The sequence below is a fragment of the Phalaenopsis equestris genome, unplaced genomic scaffold (assembly GCF_001263595.1).
Source record: "Phalaenopsis equestris unplaced genomic scaffold, ASM126359v1 Scaffold000297, whole genome shotgun sequence".
Lineage (NCBI taxonomy): Eukaryota > Viridiplantae > Streptophyta > Magnoliopsida > Asparagales > Orchidaceae > Phalaenopsis > Phalaenopsis equestris.
The window spans coordinates 3177592-3196425 of NW_018164739.1; the positions used below are offsets into that span (position 1 = coordinate 3177592).

At 37.6% G+C, this 18834-nt stretch overlaps 1 protein-coding gene across 7 annotated transcripts in view; it reads right to left on the minus strand.

Annotated features, from left to right (window-relative positions):
* Nucleotides 1-18834, minus strand: part of LOC110025267 (ubiquitin thioesterase otubain-like) — a 92242-nt gene that overhangs the window by 38157 nt on the left and 35251 nt on the right. For all 7 annotated transcript variants that reach the window (XM_020725652.1, XM_020725653.1, XM_020725655.1 and 4 more), the window contains exon 8: nt 13172-13222. In XM_020725652.1, the coding sequence (XP_020581311.1) occupies nt 13172-13222 (51 nt within the window). The remainder of the gene's footprint in view (nt 1-13171; nt 13223-18834) is intronic.

Below are 18834 nucleotides of genomic sequence, written 5' to 3' on the forward strand. Positions count from 1 at the left end.
TTAAATCACTCAGATGTATGTTGTACTAGCTGGCACAATAGCAATAATAAATTAAACACAACCATGTCGCAAGCAAGCATGAATCACATAAATAACATTTTTAGAGCACAAATAACATAAAAATTGGAATAGTAGTAGGAGTAGAAATTGTTCCAAGCATAAGAGATATCCACAACATTATTAAAACAACACACAAACATATATGTCCCAGGCAGTTGTAATTAAAACAGGATTCTCACATCATCATGTGATTGTAACAATATCGTTGGTACAAAAGTCTTTTGCCCTCGAGAATCTTCACGAAAAAATCCCTAAGGGTCGGATCTTCAAGCAATTCTATCGCAAACAAATACAACTACGAAAGTTCATCACTTGAATTCAAAATTTCCAAAATTGTATCCACCAAATCAGCTTATGTTGGGAGGAGGCTTAGTACTGCAAGAAACCACTAGTTGAGACATCTGGGTTCTAAGGTAAGCAACATTGTCTTTCTTTCTATTCTCAAACCGATGACGATTAGTGCAGCTAGTGGACACAATTTCACGAGGTTCTGGGCTGGGGACATTGTTGGAATCTCCTGATTGTTCGATATTTAATGGCTCGGTCCTGGCACCAAAACCTATTTCACTAGAGACACATACATATTTGTAAGTTGCCACAACCCCTCCGAACATTCGATCTAACTTCTCTTTCAAATCAAGTTCGAGGTCGCTAAGTTTAAATTTCTTAGCAGCAGACACCACCTACAAAGTCATAACATTTACTTCAGTTGATCATGACCTAGAAATTAAATTAACCACATTAAGGTACATGTCAGATATACTCACCGCAAGTCTTTACGCCCACCAATCCTTAGAACCATTAATGATTCGTTTCACCGGATCCCACCCAAACCCATTGATTCTCATTTCAATTCCTTCCAAACTTTCCAATTTATCTTGAGTTGATCCTACTAGTTCTTTAGTTGCATCTTGTTGTATTCTCTGTTTGACTTTCCTTTCTTTGTTGAATAAGGTCGTGGTTCTATTACCAAAATCTATTTCCTCCAGGCAAAGGTCACAAAATATTATTTTGGTTTCTCTATCCCATAATGTTGGTTTAACAACCTCTTTATTCTTAGTCATCGCTTTGTCATGATAATAAGAAGAAAGATAAGTAAATGCAAAACAAGCAACATATGCACAAGGAAATAATAACCCCAAGCCACAACCACCAAAACCCCGAGATACACCAACCAACAACCCCAAGCTATAAGCAGCATAACCAAGCTGTAGTCACCATAAGCCCAAACCACGCCCACCTATAACCCTAGCCACGCCCACCAATAACCCCAAGCCACCCCCACCATAACCCCAAGCTGCAGCCATCATAACCTCAAGCCACACCCACCAATAAACCCAAGCCACATCTAACATAACCCCAAGCCACAGCCGCCATAACCCCAAGATACACCCATCAATAATCCAAAGCCATAGTCACCAATAACCCCAAATCACAACCACCAATAACCCCAAGTCACAACCACCATAACCTCAAGCCACAGCTACCATAACCCCATGATACAGCCACCATTAACCACAAGCCACATCCACCATAACCCCAAGCCACATCCACCAATAACCTCAAAATAAACCCACCAATAACCCAAAGCCATGACCACCAATAACCCAAAGACACAGCCACCAATAACCCCAAGACACAGCCACCATAACCCCAAAATACACCCACCAATAACCCCAAGCCACAACCACCAACAACCCCAAGCCACAACCACCAACAACCCCAAGCCACACCCAACATAACCCCCATCCACAACCACCAAAACCCCAACCAATAACCCCAAGCCACAACTACCAATAACCCCAAGCCACAACCACCATAACACCAAGCCACAACCGCCATAACCCCAAGATACAACCACCCTAACCCCAAGCCACATCCACCACAACCCTAAGCTACAGTCGTCATAACCCCAAGCCACAGCCACCAATAACCCCAAACCACAACCACAAATAACCCCAAGCCACATCCACCATATCCCCAGGCTACAATCACCATAACCCCAACATACACCCATCAATAACCCCAAGCCACGGGCACCGATAACCCCAAGCCACATCTACCATAACCCCCACCAATAACCCCGAGCCACCCAACAAATAAACCCAAAAACATAGCCACCAATAAACCCAAGCCACACACACCAATAACCCTAAGATACACCCACCAATAACCTCAAGCCACAACCACCAATAACCCCAAGCCACAGCCAACATAACCCACAGCTATAGCCACCATAACCCCAAGATACACCCACCAATAACCACAAGTCACAACCACCATAACCCCAAGCCACAGCCACCATAACCCAAAATACAACCATCATAACTGCAAGCCACATCCCCCACAACCACAAGCTACAGCCGTCATACACCCACCAATAACCCCAAGCCACAGCCACTGATACCCCAAACCACAGCCACCAATAACCCCAAAGCACATCCACCATATCACCATACTATAGTCACCAAATACACCCACCAATAACCCCAAGCCACATCCACCATAACCCCTATCAATAATCCCAAGCCACACCCACCAATAAACCCAAAGCCATAGCCACCAATAAAACCAAGCTATATCCATCACAACCACAAGATACACCCACCAATAACCCAAGATACACCCACAAATAACCCCCAAGCCACAACCACCAATAACCCCAAGTCACATCCACCATAACACCAGGAATACACCCACCAATAACACCAAGCCACAATCACCCTAATCCCAAGCTACACCCACCATAACCCCAAGATACACCCACTAATAGCCCCAAGCCACAACCAAAAATAACCCTAAGACACATCCACCATAACCCCAAGCCACATCCATCATAACCCAAAGATACAACCACCAATAACCAAAACCACAGCCACCAATAACCAAAACCACAGCCACCAATAACCCCAAGCCACATCCACGATAACCCCACGCGACACGCACCCATAACCCCAAGCCACACCCACTAATAAACCCAAAGTCACATCCACCAATAACCCCAAGCCACAACCACCATAACCCAAAGATACACCCACCAATAACCCCAAGATACACCCACCATAACCCCAAGCCACATCCACCAATAACACCAAGCCACATCCACAGCAAACCCAAGCTACGGACACCATAACCCCGAGATAAGCCACCGATAACCCAAGCCATAGCCACCAATAACCAAGTCACATCCATCATAACCACAAGCTACAACCACCAAAATCCCAAGTTACACCCACCAATAACCCTAAGCCATAGCTAACCCCAAGCCACAGCCGCCACTAACCCTAAGCTACATCCACCATAACCCCAAGATACACCCACCAATAACCCCAAGCCGTAGCTAAACCCAAGTCACAGTCGCCAATATCCCCAAGTCACATCCACCATAACCCTAAGCTACAACCACCATAATCCCAAGATACACTCACAAATAATCCCAAGCCACATCTACCATAACCCCAAGCTACAACCACCATAACCCAAGATACACCCACTGATAACCCCAAGCAACATGAAGCTGTGGGTACTACAAGAAGCCACTAGCAGAGGACAATCATATGCACTAACTCACAGCTATCATCTCACCAGCAAGACAAAAACATATGCCCCAACCCACAACTACCATCACATCAGCAAAGCACGACCATATGACCCGACCCATAGGCACCACTCATAAGCATCACAAGCATATGCCCCAACCCACACCTACCATCACATCAGCAAAACACAACCAAAAACACCCAACCCACAACCATTATCTCATCATCAGCATACCACGAACATGTGTCCTAATAGTGTAAAAAGAAAATTAGCATTCACATATATACCCCCAAATTTGTATATATTTACATATCCAACATCTAAACATTACTTATAACATTTATATCAAACAAAACCTTCATCTCATAAAAAAAAAACATAAAAACAACTCAAACAAGGAAGATATGGAGTTAAATGTAGCTTGTGGTTATTGGTGGATGTAGCTTGTGGTTATTAGTATACCAACCAAAACCTTCCACCAAAATCCTAGTCTAAACCATAAAGAGTGCATCAAAAACCACTCAAAAATGAAGTCCTATGTATGTATCCTTCCATAAAAACAACAACAAACAATCAACTACTCAAGCACAATTCGCACGTACAAAAACGAAATCAAACTACACAAGAATCGAGTATTATGTATGTAAACTTCCATATAAAAAAACATAATTTAGGTGGAAAATATGCAACTCCAAAAGAATAGAGTGGTAAGTATTGATGCTTTCCAGAAGGGAACAAAGGCGGGAGGAACTAGGAGATAGATCGCAGATGACAAGAAGGAGATGAGGAAACAAGCAGATAAGAGAAAACAAGAGATCGCAGACGAACAGACCCGAACATGCGCCAGGGCACAAAGGTGTTTGCGAAAAGGGAAGGCAAAGCCGTATTTTGGTAAGTAGGAACAGAGGGTCGCGAAGTAGAACCAGCAGCACGCATTTTAGGAAAAACACGGCTCGTCGGGGTAAAAATGTCGCCCCAAACACCTCGACCTCGAGGCATGAGGCATGTCGCGGCAAAAAAGTTGCCCCAAACGGGGCCTTAGACTCCAATGAAAACATCTATAATTCAAGTTTTTCCTGAGCTCTTTCTCGTATTACCCACATGAAGGACATCATTAGCAAAGAACATATACCAAGATACATCCTCCTGCAAATGTCTAGCAAGAGCATCCATAACTAAAGCAAAAAGAAATAGCCTTAAAGTCAATCCCTGATGTAATCCAACTAAACTAGAAAAATACTTGGCCAATTCACTTTCTGTTTGAACACAAGTAATAGCTCTAGTATGCATATCTTTAATGACTTAAATGTAAGTCATATCAACACCTTTCTTCCCCAAGACTCTCCACAAAACTTCTGTTGAAACCTCCATGGTAGCCCACCCTTTCCGAGTCACTTCCTCCACCAGACATCCTCACCACACTTGTGTTTGATTGTTTGCATTTGCATTTGTATGCGTGCATGGATAGAACCCTGTATCGGTCAAAATGGTTAAATGAGGATTACTTGCCGTGTCGAACCAGGAGAGCAATGCGAGGTAAAGCATCAAAATTGACACGATTATGACTGTGCGAAGAATCCAAGGAATATAATTTGTCACATTGTATGTTATGGATCAGCATTTAATGACCCTTATTTTAAAACATATATATATATATATATATATATATTAATTTTCTGCATATTACTACATTCACCATGATTTTAAAATTATGCATGTAGCAAACTAGGTCGTATAGTTAAATATAAGACCAACTCTTTTCAAAACTCATTCTAGGTGACGCCCTTTAGGTCCCTTGGACCTTTAAAACAGGGTTGGTGTGGTCAAAATCATACGTATCCGAAGACTTACACTACACTTAGATGTTGGTTAGGGCACTTTTCGTTACATGGTGTGCTACAATTAGATTTATGATGCTAGTTGGTGTACTAGTGTGCTTAATATGCTTAGTAGTATATTACGACAATCTTCTATAGGGAGTCGTGTTTATACATATGCACACACAGGTACCATAAAGACGAAGCATATAATGATTTCTACTAACTTTTTTCCTGCAAATGTCATTTAGCTCCCTGATGAAAGACATCTAATTATACTTTGCATTCTTGTTGGCTTTCCCGCTAACATTATTTTCATGCAGGTCGACTCTTTATTTTCTCTTTTAAATTTATTTGATAGAATCTCTAAGTTAAGTCTGTATCAGTAAGGCAAATGACGAATCAAATCACATGACAAAGACCAAAAACGGCAGCTCGTGTGTCATACCTTATGTCCGAATTCTATATTTTAGTATTGATTTAGGATCAAGCATGTATATGCGGAGTCCGATCGTCTTTCCAATTTTTTCCTGGGATGTCGCAGACTCAGCGGCACTAGCCACTTTTATATATTTTGGAGTGTTTTTATTTCTTATCGCGTGTTTGCACACTTAGATTGTTTTCCTTATTGTTTTCAGGTTTAACTTGGATTTCACGAAAATTGCAATTTAGGCTCTCTAGAACCTTAAATTTGTAACTTTTTTTATACAAAAAACATAATAAAGATTCAAGATAAATTAAAATTTAAGAATAAAACATTCAGGAATTTTAAAATCTATATTTACTTTCCTGCATGGCCTTCAATTTGGTCTTTGCATAGGCATAAACCAAGTCCAAGATAGATTTTTACTTAGGTGGTTGTCTATTGCGCTTAGGTCGTTAGAAAGCTTTTCGACCCAGACCGAGTATAAATCATTTAGTTGGGAACGCATTCAGCTCTGTAGTTGAACCTCCATTTCTCCTTTTTTTCTAATGGCATCTTTACCATTTAGGCGGTTAAAAGCCTCACCTCTTGGAACTCGACCTGATAATCATGGGATAAAATTTCCTTCCTTTAACCTTAGAGCTGCTGAGATCCCTACGGACGACAAAATTCACTTATTGTTGACCAGAGATATCTAGACGTGATTGGTCGACTACCTTCACGATCATGTAGACTTAGGGTTTTAGTGTCTTGGGAAGACGGGTCTGTGGTACTCCTCCAATTGACTACCCCTGTTAAGCATTGTCGCTCATTTTGTCTTTATTGTTATCATCTTGGCGGCCAGATTATCGATGAGCTACCGTCCGTTTAGGATACGATGATTTGTCCTCTGCTCTTATAACCCGGATGTGCTTTCACGAATCAGGATTCCCCGTCGAAATGATTCGGTTATTTTGCAGGTTGTATATCGATAAGTCTGTTACCCACGTAGGGACCGTAAGAGACTCACTCTCTGTCCCGTGGCTTAAGGGGAGCTTTGAAAGCATCGGAGCATTCTCATATGAGATAACCATCTTTTGATAGTTTTGTGTTATTCGTCACTACTCATGTAAGCAAAACTCCTTTGGATCAAGAGTACTCTTTGGCAACCCCCAGAATGTAATTAACCAAGTGTGATAATTCATCTTAGGAGCACTCTAGAACCCAGAACAGGCAAACACACATGAATATCTGGTTGTGGGTAGTCTACTTAGATATTCTTTCGCGGATAGCAGTCCAAGGTACTTCCACCGGATCTTGTTTAAGCAGACAAATTTGACATATCCTTACGAGGTTTATCGCACGTAGACACTCCAAGTTCTTTCTCTTGTTTGTAGTCATTATCGTAAGTCCATTTTTTCTGATTTCTCCCTTCTTTTTATTATTCATATGATCCATAAGAAATATTTATTCAGAAAAATAATGTATATGATGATAAACAAACCGGCGGGTCCTTTAAAAATAAAAATAGAAAGGAACTAAAACACAATCAACAAAATAATACCTAATAAAAACAAACCCTAGGTTCCCTCCTAATAGAATCTCCTCACAGCATTTCAAAAACTTTCTTCATAACATTCCCTCCAAACTCCTTTAATTTCACCCCCTTGCATAGGTGATTATGGCCTTAGTGGACCCCAACCTTTCCTTTCCTTTCCTTCTTCTGCGGCTCCCCTAGTCCGCTCGTCTTCTTCCCATCGCCCAGACTCGCCCGCCTGCATACAGGTTATAAGGCTTCCAGCTGGCCCACGGTGGACCGGCTCGTGTATGGGCGTAACAATTTTGTATTTAATCATGAATTTATTTATTTATCAAATTATTTTATTTATTTGCATTTCAATGTGACAATACGACAAGAGACTAATGAATCATCTATGGATATAAGCAAATATGCTTGATATATTTGTACATGGCTATGATAGTATAGAAAATGTGTTGATTATATTTTTTCGAAGAAATAATCATGAGCTAATGAGCATAACGATTGTAAATTATCTTAAAACATGGGACACTCTTTTATGTATCATAAAATATTATTCTAACTAAAGAATTAAATATAGCTTATCATATTTCAATTACAATTTTTATCCTGTTTTTTTATTACTTATGTCGCTTAAATGACTTATCATTCATATTTTAATAAATCCGAGTTACTTATTGAGTTTGAAATATCAAGCTCATTCAATATTATAATGTTTATATAAGTGAGTTGCTTAGTGAACCATTACTACAACAGTAGATTTTTCAGTTGTACTACTTATATTTGACACTTATATTGTAGTTCATACTTGCACTTAATAGAGTTCTTTCATTTTGGCAATTGTTTCTTCAATTTAATTTTCATTAGTTATTGTTGTTGCTTCAATATGATACTTTTACGCTTGGTATATGAATTTTTTCTCTTGATTATAAAACTAGTTACCTCCTTTTGATTTTTGAGGTTTATCTTAAGAGTTGAAATTAATCATTTTCTTATATCCAGCAATATTGGAGTGTACCATTTTTTGAGCCTAGTATGTAAAACTTAAATAATAAAATATTATTTTCTGATTAAATTAATTCAAACAACTTTATTAAAGTAATAAAATATTATTTTTTCTTTATGCTTACTTTTATATATTTTGGTGGTGATTATCTATAAATGAAACATTTCCATTTGAGCACTAACTAGCTTTGATGAAGTTGGCGTGTGATATCTATCTTGCAAGTTAAGATTAATCATTTCATTAATTCACATATTGTCATCATCACACACACCCTTGAACAAAAGCTTCTGAATACCCTCTAAAACAAAGCACAAACCCACTGGCAGCTTGGATATGTCTTAAAGACGTTAATTGTCAGAATAACATGCTAATTTTCAACCCAAAACTTAAATTCTATGGGTGAGGACCAACAAAATTTGTATTTTTTGATTAATTTATTTACTTCTTGATGCAAAACTAAGGGTCTATTTAGGGTAGCTGCAACTTATCTAGCTTATCCAGATAAGCTACTGGTGATAAGCAGCTGATCTGGATAAATTGTTTGTCTGTTTGGTTTGTGAGTTTGAAAAAAGTTGATTCTGGATAAATGACAATTCTATCTCTGTTTTAGATAAGTTGTTTAGCTGTTTGATTTGTGTGTTTTGCAAACAGCTGATTTGTAGTTTTTGATAGATAAAAGACTATTCAGACAAACGCAATGTTGTCTACACTAGAACTTTAACGACTACAGATCTGACAGTTGAGAACAAAATTACTCCATGTAATTGCTTCTACACTCATCTGATTGGTAGTTCAACTCTTTACATTAGTGGCCGATGAAACTAGATAAGTGAGTTATGATATTGTAATTTTCCACACCTAGCCTTTTTCTCTTTTGTAAATGTAGCTTCAATATGTTGTAAATGGATCTAATTAGAAATCTAGGGTAGTAACAATCAGCATGCATCATTGGGACAAGGATAATGATGATTATTCTATAAGAAATAAGTTGACTTGTATTGAAAATAGCATACATATGAACCTTTCTATAACACACTCTTATTAATATCTCACTACATTGCAGTCTATATGACGAACGTGATCTTCCATTTACCATTGAGAAAATGATAGGGAGCATGGCGTCGCGCTCATAACTAGACTATCATCTCGCCAAAAATAAGATTTTGGTCTTAAGCAATAGCAATCTTAGATCGGTGTATTTGCACCAAATTTTTCTATCATCTAAAATCTGACCATTCCACCATCTTGGAGATGCTCATAGCCAACTCTAATAACATCTGCAACAAAACCATCATAAATTACATTAATAGAGTTTTCTGAAAGATGGTGCTTTTAAAGCTATGACAGTAAAAGACCAAACCTCATCATCCTCTGCGTTGAGGGAAGTGAACCCGTTGAGATGTCCCACATGAATTTTGCTCCCCTCCATCCATCATAACAATGACGACGAACCCCTTCTCATTCAACCGGTGCACCTGGCATACAACCCGTCTATGTATGTTGTGAAGAAGAGCGTGAAATGGGAAGTTAGAAGTTGTGGGGGTCTCTGTATGTTGGCGATCCTACCACGGTCCTGCCGTTGTCTGTCAGTTGGAGATCCTGTGAGAAAGATGGGAGTTTGGATGGCGTTGTATGTCACGACTCCGTCGTTAACTTCCCGCTGGTTCTAATTGTGACTGCATCTTAAAGGTAGGCAAGGGCTTCGGTGAGCCAACGACTGTCTTCGTATCCCGCCATTCCGTCGTGCCTTCATAAACGATCGAGAGACGAAGATCTCAATAGGGCAGAGGAGACGAGGTTGGGAGAACCACGATCGCACAGGGGTAAATTGTAATAATCAGCGAACGAACGCGGACCGCGGAGATCATCCCTCGGTTCGCGTTATTCACAAAATGAAATGGAGTTTCGTAGACCGTGGTTAAAAAGCTCCAACCAAACAGGACGACGGCGTTTTGAAAACGCCGCCACAGGTAATAAGCTGCCCCAAACAGGCCCTAAGTCAAACACTCATGTTATTTGATTAAGTTCAAAACTCAATAGGAATATATCAATTAGTATTTCACGGTATTTTTAAGAAAATACAAGAAACGTTGAGTTCACAAGACAACTAGTGTGGTCTTTGGCTATTACATCTCCAACCTTCATTATACGTAATATCATGACACTATTTTGTTTAGCATAAAAGCTATTTGAGTTCGAAAGTTACAAATAAACTCTATGCCATATTATTTTGGTCATTAGGTATATAAACACTCAATTATTGATTAGGAGAAGACATGTCCCTAGCACTTCACAATTAAGATACAAAAAAAAATTAGATAAAGTTAATTTCAAGTCATTAAAGAATAATTATAAGAAAATAAACCGAATGTGAAAATATAACTGCACTTTGAAAAAAAATGCATTCCAAATTGACATTTCGCTCATTTTATGATGATCAGAGTTGTGAATGAGCTGAGCATGAGCGAGCTCAAGCTTAGCTCGTGTTTGGCTTGTGTTCGACTCGTTCGAAATTGGCTGACGTTCAAAATTGCTAGTGAACAGTGTGTTCGTGTTCGACTCGAAATTAGCTCGTTTAAATTATTTAAAAAAATAGATGTATGATGTTGGATTCGAACCTGCACCACTTTTGTACACTATAAGACAACAGTTATGAATTAAACTTAGATATAAGTATATATAATATATTACTATATAAATAATACATACAACTTATTTATTTCAAACTAAAACGAGGCAAACGCGATCGAACAAAGGGTTGTTCGTATTCGGCTCAATTACAATTCGAGCTTAAGAAATTTGTTCGCGTTCAATTTGTTTACTTAATGAAGCATTCGAGCACAAGCTACTTCACAAGTGGAACACGAGCTGTTCGCAAACAACGAGCTTTTTTAAAAACCCTAATGATGGCCCAAACAAAGCTAAGAATGGTGGCTATTGGTTATAATGTCAATTAAAATTATTGGAAATTAAAATGCATTCTTGTCATTCTTTTCCGTGAAGGAAATTTAGTACCGCTATAGCAGATGTAACATGGTAGAATAATTTTAATGTCAATGAGATTAAAACAACTGGCATAAATAAAATCAAAAGAAACGAAGTTTGTTTGTATTGTCCTGCACAAGGGGTGTCAAATAATCACTTAATAGTATGCCACTAACCTCGACAAAGAGTAAACATAAGCTTTGTGATTGAATGGTTAAAGTAGTTCAGAATAAATATTTTAAACTAATGCTTGTTGTGGAAAGCTTAAGCAAACTGAAGAAAGTCAGAAAGACAAACATAACAGATATATCTTTATGCCATTTTAAAAATGCCTTTGCGAAATCAAATTTGCACAGAAGAAAGAATATTTTTCATTAAGTTGAAAACGGTAAAGCCTTCTTAGTTTGAGAACTTCCGAACACTAGTAAACAAAAGAGAATGTTTATTTGTATGAAATTTTAAAACGGCAAAATAAAATAAGACCATCTTGTCAGAAATAAATTTGTTCATTGTGATGTGAGAAACTTGTAGAGCTCGTGAGTTCTCAGTGATACCAAGGGTTATAAAGGTGAGAAAAAAGGGGAGAAGGATCTAGCAAAAAGAAAATAAAAGCTAAGAAACTTTTATTCATCATTAATTGACAGCTCAAAATATTGTAAATTTCATGTGTTGAAATACCACATCTAATCTTTTACTTATAAAGCTTTAAGCGCTATAGGGACAGCTATATACAAAATAAGTAAATAAGTATATGATTGGATTGTTACAGGCACGTGCATACAATAAATAAGATTTCGGAAGGCACATGTGAAAAATTGTCTTAATGGATATCTGGAAGACTTCCACGGCCAAGAGTCGAAGTCACTGGCTAATTGGATGAAATCACTGGGTTCATTCTATAACCCGGACAAGGGACTGCTAGGTTGGAGCAGGTGCCCTTTAGGGAAGGGTGAACACATTCTAAGGTGAAGAAGTGGCAGCTTTGAGGGGAAAAAAAAGGTGGAGGTTGGCCAGGTGGCCAAGAGTCATCCATTAGAGTTTTGAAAAAAGAGAGTTCCATTATGTTTCCTATTATCGTTCTTTTAGAGTTCGGAGAAGATCCCCAAAAGTAGTATGATATATTTAATAAAGAGATGAAAGCCCTGTATGGGAATTTCTCCAAAGTTTCTAAGCTCTTAACTCTGAATTTAAGGGATTAATTCTCCTAAATAAATTGATCAAACCCTTTTGTCGACCCAACATTAGCAAGACAACTAGCAACAGTTTAGTCGGCCGAAGTGTGCAAAGATTTTATATGACCTTTTAAGTTTATTATGCGGCAACTCTATGCTCGTTGTTAAGGCACCAATTTATTCAGATTGAGTCACTTTAGCCTATTACAGTTTTTTCAAGTTCCATACTTTAGATAAAAAAAAATTATGTTTAATGAATTGGAGATAGGATTTTTTGTATATCTAAGATATAGTATTATTCATTAAAGATAAAAATTAGATCATAGCTGGATAACGTATGATTTTCTTGCCATTAAATAAGATTTCTAAGAATATAAATCAAGCACGAAAATTTAATCGCGTGTTGTGAAGAGATGCATTCCAAATTCACATTTGGATCATTCTATTGTGGCCCTAAAAAAAAGGTGTTGTTGTTTACACTGTTAAATTAAAAATTATTGGAAATTAAAATGCATTTTTGTCTTCCTTCTTCCTGAAGGAAATTCAGTTCCATTATGGCAGATGAAACACGGTATAAAGTTTAATGGCAAAAAGATTAAAAAAAACTGGCCAAGAAAAAAAAAATCAAAAGAAACAGATATTGCTTGCCTTGTCTTGCACCAGAGACGTCAAAAACCCACTTAATGGCATGCCTTTAAACTAGAAAAATAGTAAACAAAAGCTTAGTGATTTACTCATTCATTCAAGTAGTTCAGAATAGAATACTTTAAATTAATGCATGTTGTAGAAAGTTTAAATAAACAAACTGAAAGAAGTCCAAAAAGTTGAACGGAGAATATATAGCTAAATTCCATTTTCAAAATGCCTTAATTAGTCCTGACCAAATTTGTACAGAAGAAAAAAAATTTCTCATCAAGTTCAAAATTCAAAACAAAAAATCTTTCTTAGTTCTAGAATTTCCGAACACATAAGTAAATGAACGAAAACGTTTTTTTCTATAAAATTTTCAAAAGGAAAAAAAGATAAGGCCATCCTCTTGGATCTCAATAGGTCCATAGTGATGTGAGAAACGTGTAGAACCAGTGATTTCTCAGCGATGCCAAGGGTTATAGAGGTGAGGAAAAAAAGGGAAAATGATCTGGCTTAAAAAAAAAAGGTAAGAAAAATTGTATTCGCCACAGATTGTGATCTCAACATATTGTAAATTTCATGTGTCAAAATGCCCCCTCCAATCTCTTATTTATAAAGCTTTTAGCAATCTAGAGATACCTATACAAAAAATAAATTAATTAATACAAGATTGGACTTTCACAAACATGTGAACACAGTAAGTAAGATTTTGAGGGGCACATACGTAAGGTTGTCTTAATCAATACCTCAAAGACCTCTACGGCCAAGCATTTAAGACCACTGAACTGATTAGAGGAGAACATCAGGCTCACTCTATAACCCATACAAGGGGCCCCGAGGTTAGAGCGAGTGATCTTTACGCTAGTGTAAACAACTTCGAAGGTGAAGAAGAGGCTGCTCGGAAGAAAAAAGAGGTGGAGGTGGGTCCGGTGGCCAAGGATCGTCCATTACATTTTAAGCTAGACTAAGGCTTTGTTTGACGCCGCTTATAAGCGCGTTTGTCGTTTTCAAAAAGCCGCTCCACTGTTTGTTTCGTGTGTTCGCATCGCGTGTCCGGAAACGGCATATGGCGTCTTTTAATAGACAAGGCTGAGGGATCAACCCCGCGGCCCGTGTCTTCAATCCAACTTCGAGGTTTTCTTCCTCCCGTGCCTTTCTGTTCGTCTCCTCCCTCGCTCGACCGTTGTTGCCCTAGGTCACTTCTCCCTCGCCTCTCCCTCAATTGCTCCCATCGACAGATCCCAGCTGGTATCTTGCAATGTTATGCTATAATATTCATTTTGGCTATAATATTCATTCCCAGCTGGTATCTTGCAATGTTATGCTATAATATTCATTTTGGAGGGTTTTCATTGCACTGGTTATCTCTCTGCGATTTTCCGATTTTGTGGATTTCATTGGATAATTTCTTTGCAATAATTTACGTTTTTTGGTTGATCGAACTTGATTTCTTAAGATTCTCACTCCTATTTTAAGTATTAAGCTTCATTTGCTACATATAAATTTTGGCTAGAGGTTCAACTATATATGTGACTTACAATCACCCTTGATGACTCATCATTTGCAAAATTGAGAATGAGAAAACGATGCCTGAAAAGATATACCCGTGGCCGGAAATTAGTAGTATTGACAATAGTTTGAAATCATAGCCACATAATCTCAAGTAGAAACCAACTTGAAAAGAAAAAATGAAATGAGGAATTACTATACTTTCTTAATAATATAAAGGCAGAAGTTGCCTTTAATCGAAGTAACCACCAAAGAACAAGAAGAAGATTTATGAAGTGAAGCATTTCAGACATCCACCGCTGCCAAAGATTTCAATTGATGTGATCAGTAGAAAGTTTATCAGCTTTTGCTATAACATTCTCTATCATATAACTTCTTTGTGTAGTTGGACTTGGGTGTGTGTGTGTTGGTGGTTGGACATGGGTGTGTTTGCTAGTGGTTGGACTTGGGTGTGCTGCTGGTGGTTGGACTTCGGTGTGTATGTGCTGGTGGTTGGACTTCGCTGTGTGTGTGTGTTGGTGGTTGGACTTCGGTGTGTGTGCCGGTGGTTGGACTTGGGTGTGTGTCTGTTGGTGGTTGGACTTGGGTGCGTTTGTTGGTGGCTGTACTTGAGTGCTTGTGCTGGTGGCTGGACTTGAGTGTTTGTGTTGGTGGTTGAACTTGGGTGTGTGTGTGTGTGTTGATGGCTGGACTTGGGTGCGTTTGCTGGTGGTTGAACTTGGATGTGTTGCTCGTGGTTGGACTTGAATGTGTTGCTTGTGGTTGGACTTGAATGTGTGTGTACTGGTGGTTGAACTTTGGTGTGTCTCAAGTTTTGCCTATTACATGTTTCATGATGTGTTAAAGTTGTCATGTTTTTTGTTTTAGTGCCTTTATGATTTATTTCTTAATCATTTTTTTTATTAGTAACGTAATCGTTATCCTTTTTTGTGTGTTAAGCTTATCCTGTTCTCTACTGTTCTAAAATGATTTTTTGCTTTTCAACTATAAAATATATCCCTATGACGGTTTTGTTGCAAACAGCAATAGTGTACAGAGGCATAATAGTCATTTATCTAAAAACAGCAACAAATCAACTGTTTTGCAAATGCACAAAACAAACAGTAAGTCAACTTAGTCGGATCAGATGCTGATCAGCAGCTTATCTGGATCAGTTGCTCATCAGCAGATTATTGATAAGTTGTAGCTGTCCTAAACAGATCCGAAAATCCTACATAAGTGAATTCTGACAAAAGAGAATTTCGTTAAGTTCTCCATTATATCACATTTAGAGTTTAGAAAAAATCCCCAAACATGAGATGATATACCAAACGAAATCAAACAAAAATATGAAAGCTCTACATGAGAATTTCTACCAAGTTTCTAAGCTCTCGTCTCTGAATTTAAGGCAATATGTTAACCAAACCAGTCGGTCGACTCAACGTTAGCAAAACTAGCCATCAATATAGGCGAGGACCTAATGAACTTTTTAATTGTTTATTATTAGGTGATTTTTTGCATGTTGTTAATTCACCAATTTATTCAAATCAATTAACTTTAGCCTGTTACATGTGCATTGAGATCCACACTTTCGATAAAAAAAAAATTATGTTTAATGAATTGGGGATAACATATTTTACAAACCTAAGATGTAAGATTCTTCATTAAAAATGAAAATTAGATCATAATAGGATAATGTATGATTTTTGTGCCATTTAAACAAAATAAACCAAGCACACAAATTTAGCCACAGTTTGTAAATGGATGCATTCGATGTTGATAATTTGTGCACTTTATTGTGGCTCAAACAAAACAAGTAATATTGATTGTTGTTTACAATGTTAAACAAAAATTATCCAAAATAAAATGTAATTTTGTCTTTCTTTTTCTTGAAAGAAATTCACTTGCGTTATAGAAGACAAAACATGGTATAACAGCTAGTTGAAATAAAATCAAAAGAAATTGAGATAACTTGTCTTTTCTTGCACAAAATGCATCATATAATCAGTTAACGAGGAGCTAGTAGTCTGGACAAAGAGTTAACAAAAGGTTGATGACTAAATGATTCAATGCTTCAAAATGGAATAGTTTAAACTAACGCTTGCGAACAAAAGCTTAGAAGAATAAACTAAAAAAGTCAAAAAGTCAAAAAGTCGAATAGAGCAGATATATTAATGTCATTTTCAAAATATTTTAACAACATCTTAGTGTCTATTTGGGGAAGCTGGAGTTTATCAATAAGTTGTTGCGTAACAGCTGCCCCAAGAAGTTGTTGCGTAGCAGCTGCCCCAAGAAGTTCTTGCGGACAATCTGACTGACTATTTGTTTTTTTGCGGTTTAAAAACAGTTATACGACAGATGTTTATGGACAAATGATCATTCTGCCCTTGTGCAGTAATATTGTTTGTAATAGTGCTGATATAGTCATAAAATCCACATCAAAATAGTACAAAAGATAAGATATACAGCTCACTTAACAATGAATATTAAGAATGCAAAACAAAAAAAATTATTAAAATTACATTTAACTATATGATAGTATTGTTTTTAAAACACAGACGACGTACGTCATGAGCTATGTCGTCCTCCAGAAATGTTATTAATTCCCGATTAGTGTCGGCAGTGAAATCTATCAGACTGTCTGTCAACACTTCTCTGTAATTCTCCGTGGGCACCTATAGAACTCTCCCGTAGCTATGTGCCCGACGTAACGCAAGTAAGGAAGTCTGAAGTCTGCAGTAGCAGAGCAATCAGCGGGAGATCCCTGAAATTCTGGAGCTCATCTTTCCAGAATACTACAAAAAACAATCTATTAGTCATAACATAAGTTGAAATTGCCAAAATAAATGATTAAGTACAATATTTTGCAGGTGTGAGGTCTCAAAGAACTTAATATAGCAACCAATGAATTTGTCACTACAAGAAGACAACAGACCTTGCAAAAAAAAAGTTCTTGATTGTCTTTAACCCACATAAAACAAAGCTCGTGTCTTACATGTCATCAAAAAGTTCATCCAGAAGATACTCATAAATCATATTGCCGAAAAAATGAGAGGAATTTGACAGTCTTCAATACGATTTCACATGTGACAGCAACAAATAATGATTAACAGACCATCTAGAAGAACCCTTAAAGTCCAATGTCTAATCATTGAAATCTCAAAACCATCAAAAGAAAAACAAGTGAAATGCAAATGAAAAAAAAATACACTTAAAAATAATGTAAAAGGCCCGAAACAATCAATATCAAATATACAAGGAACAAAATAAACAGGAATTGTACAAAATAAACAAGTAAAAATTAATAAAAGAAGTAATTATAGTTGTGCAGGCGTGAGGTCTCAAAGAAATTAATATATCAACTAACGAGTTTGTCACTGTCAATTTGTCACTACAAGAAGACAGTTGACCTTGTAAAAAAAAAATTTTATTATCTTTAAACACAGCCAGCATCCCAAACAACAAACACCACCACACTCATAGAACCCACAGTCACATCACAGCACAGCCAGCACCGCCTTACAGCAGCCACCTGTTGACCTCATTTTTAGTGAGGTCTAGTCTTTCTCGTAGGATTTAGGATCTAGCCTTAAGGATCTCTCTTTTACTATCTTAGAACCTTAGAAATGGGACCTGCCTCATTTTAGAAATTTAACCCACTTTCATCCCCTTCTAGAGTTTCGCGTGTGTGGTATCGACTTCTAGCACTTAGAAGGATGAAACCAACATGAGAAAACCCAAAAGGGATTCCCTATAGGACCTTCCTGAGCCATAGGGTGACCTTTTGCACAATTCGCACTCCCGCGCACAAAACTTTGTAATTCGGAGAGTCGGCGCGTCCGATCGCCTCAATTCGCTTCGTCTGCACTGTTACCCGTCGAAGGCTCGAATAAACCTTTTGAAGCGATCGATCGCGAATCGAAATTTTGTGAAATTTTGAATTTTAACGCGTTTTTGACCCGATTGTCGAAGTCGTCCAAGCGACCCCGGGTGACAAAACGGACTACACCGGCACATCCGGAGCGTCAATTTTGCCTGGGGAGGACACACATTTTGTTACGTCGTCGTAAATCGAATATAATTTAATATATATATATTATATTCGAATATAATTTAATATATATATCGAATCGAATATAATTTAATATATATATATATATATATATATATATATATCTATATTAATATCTATT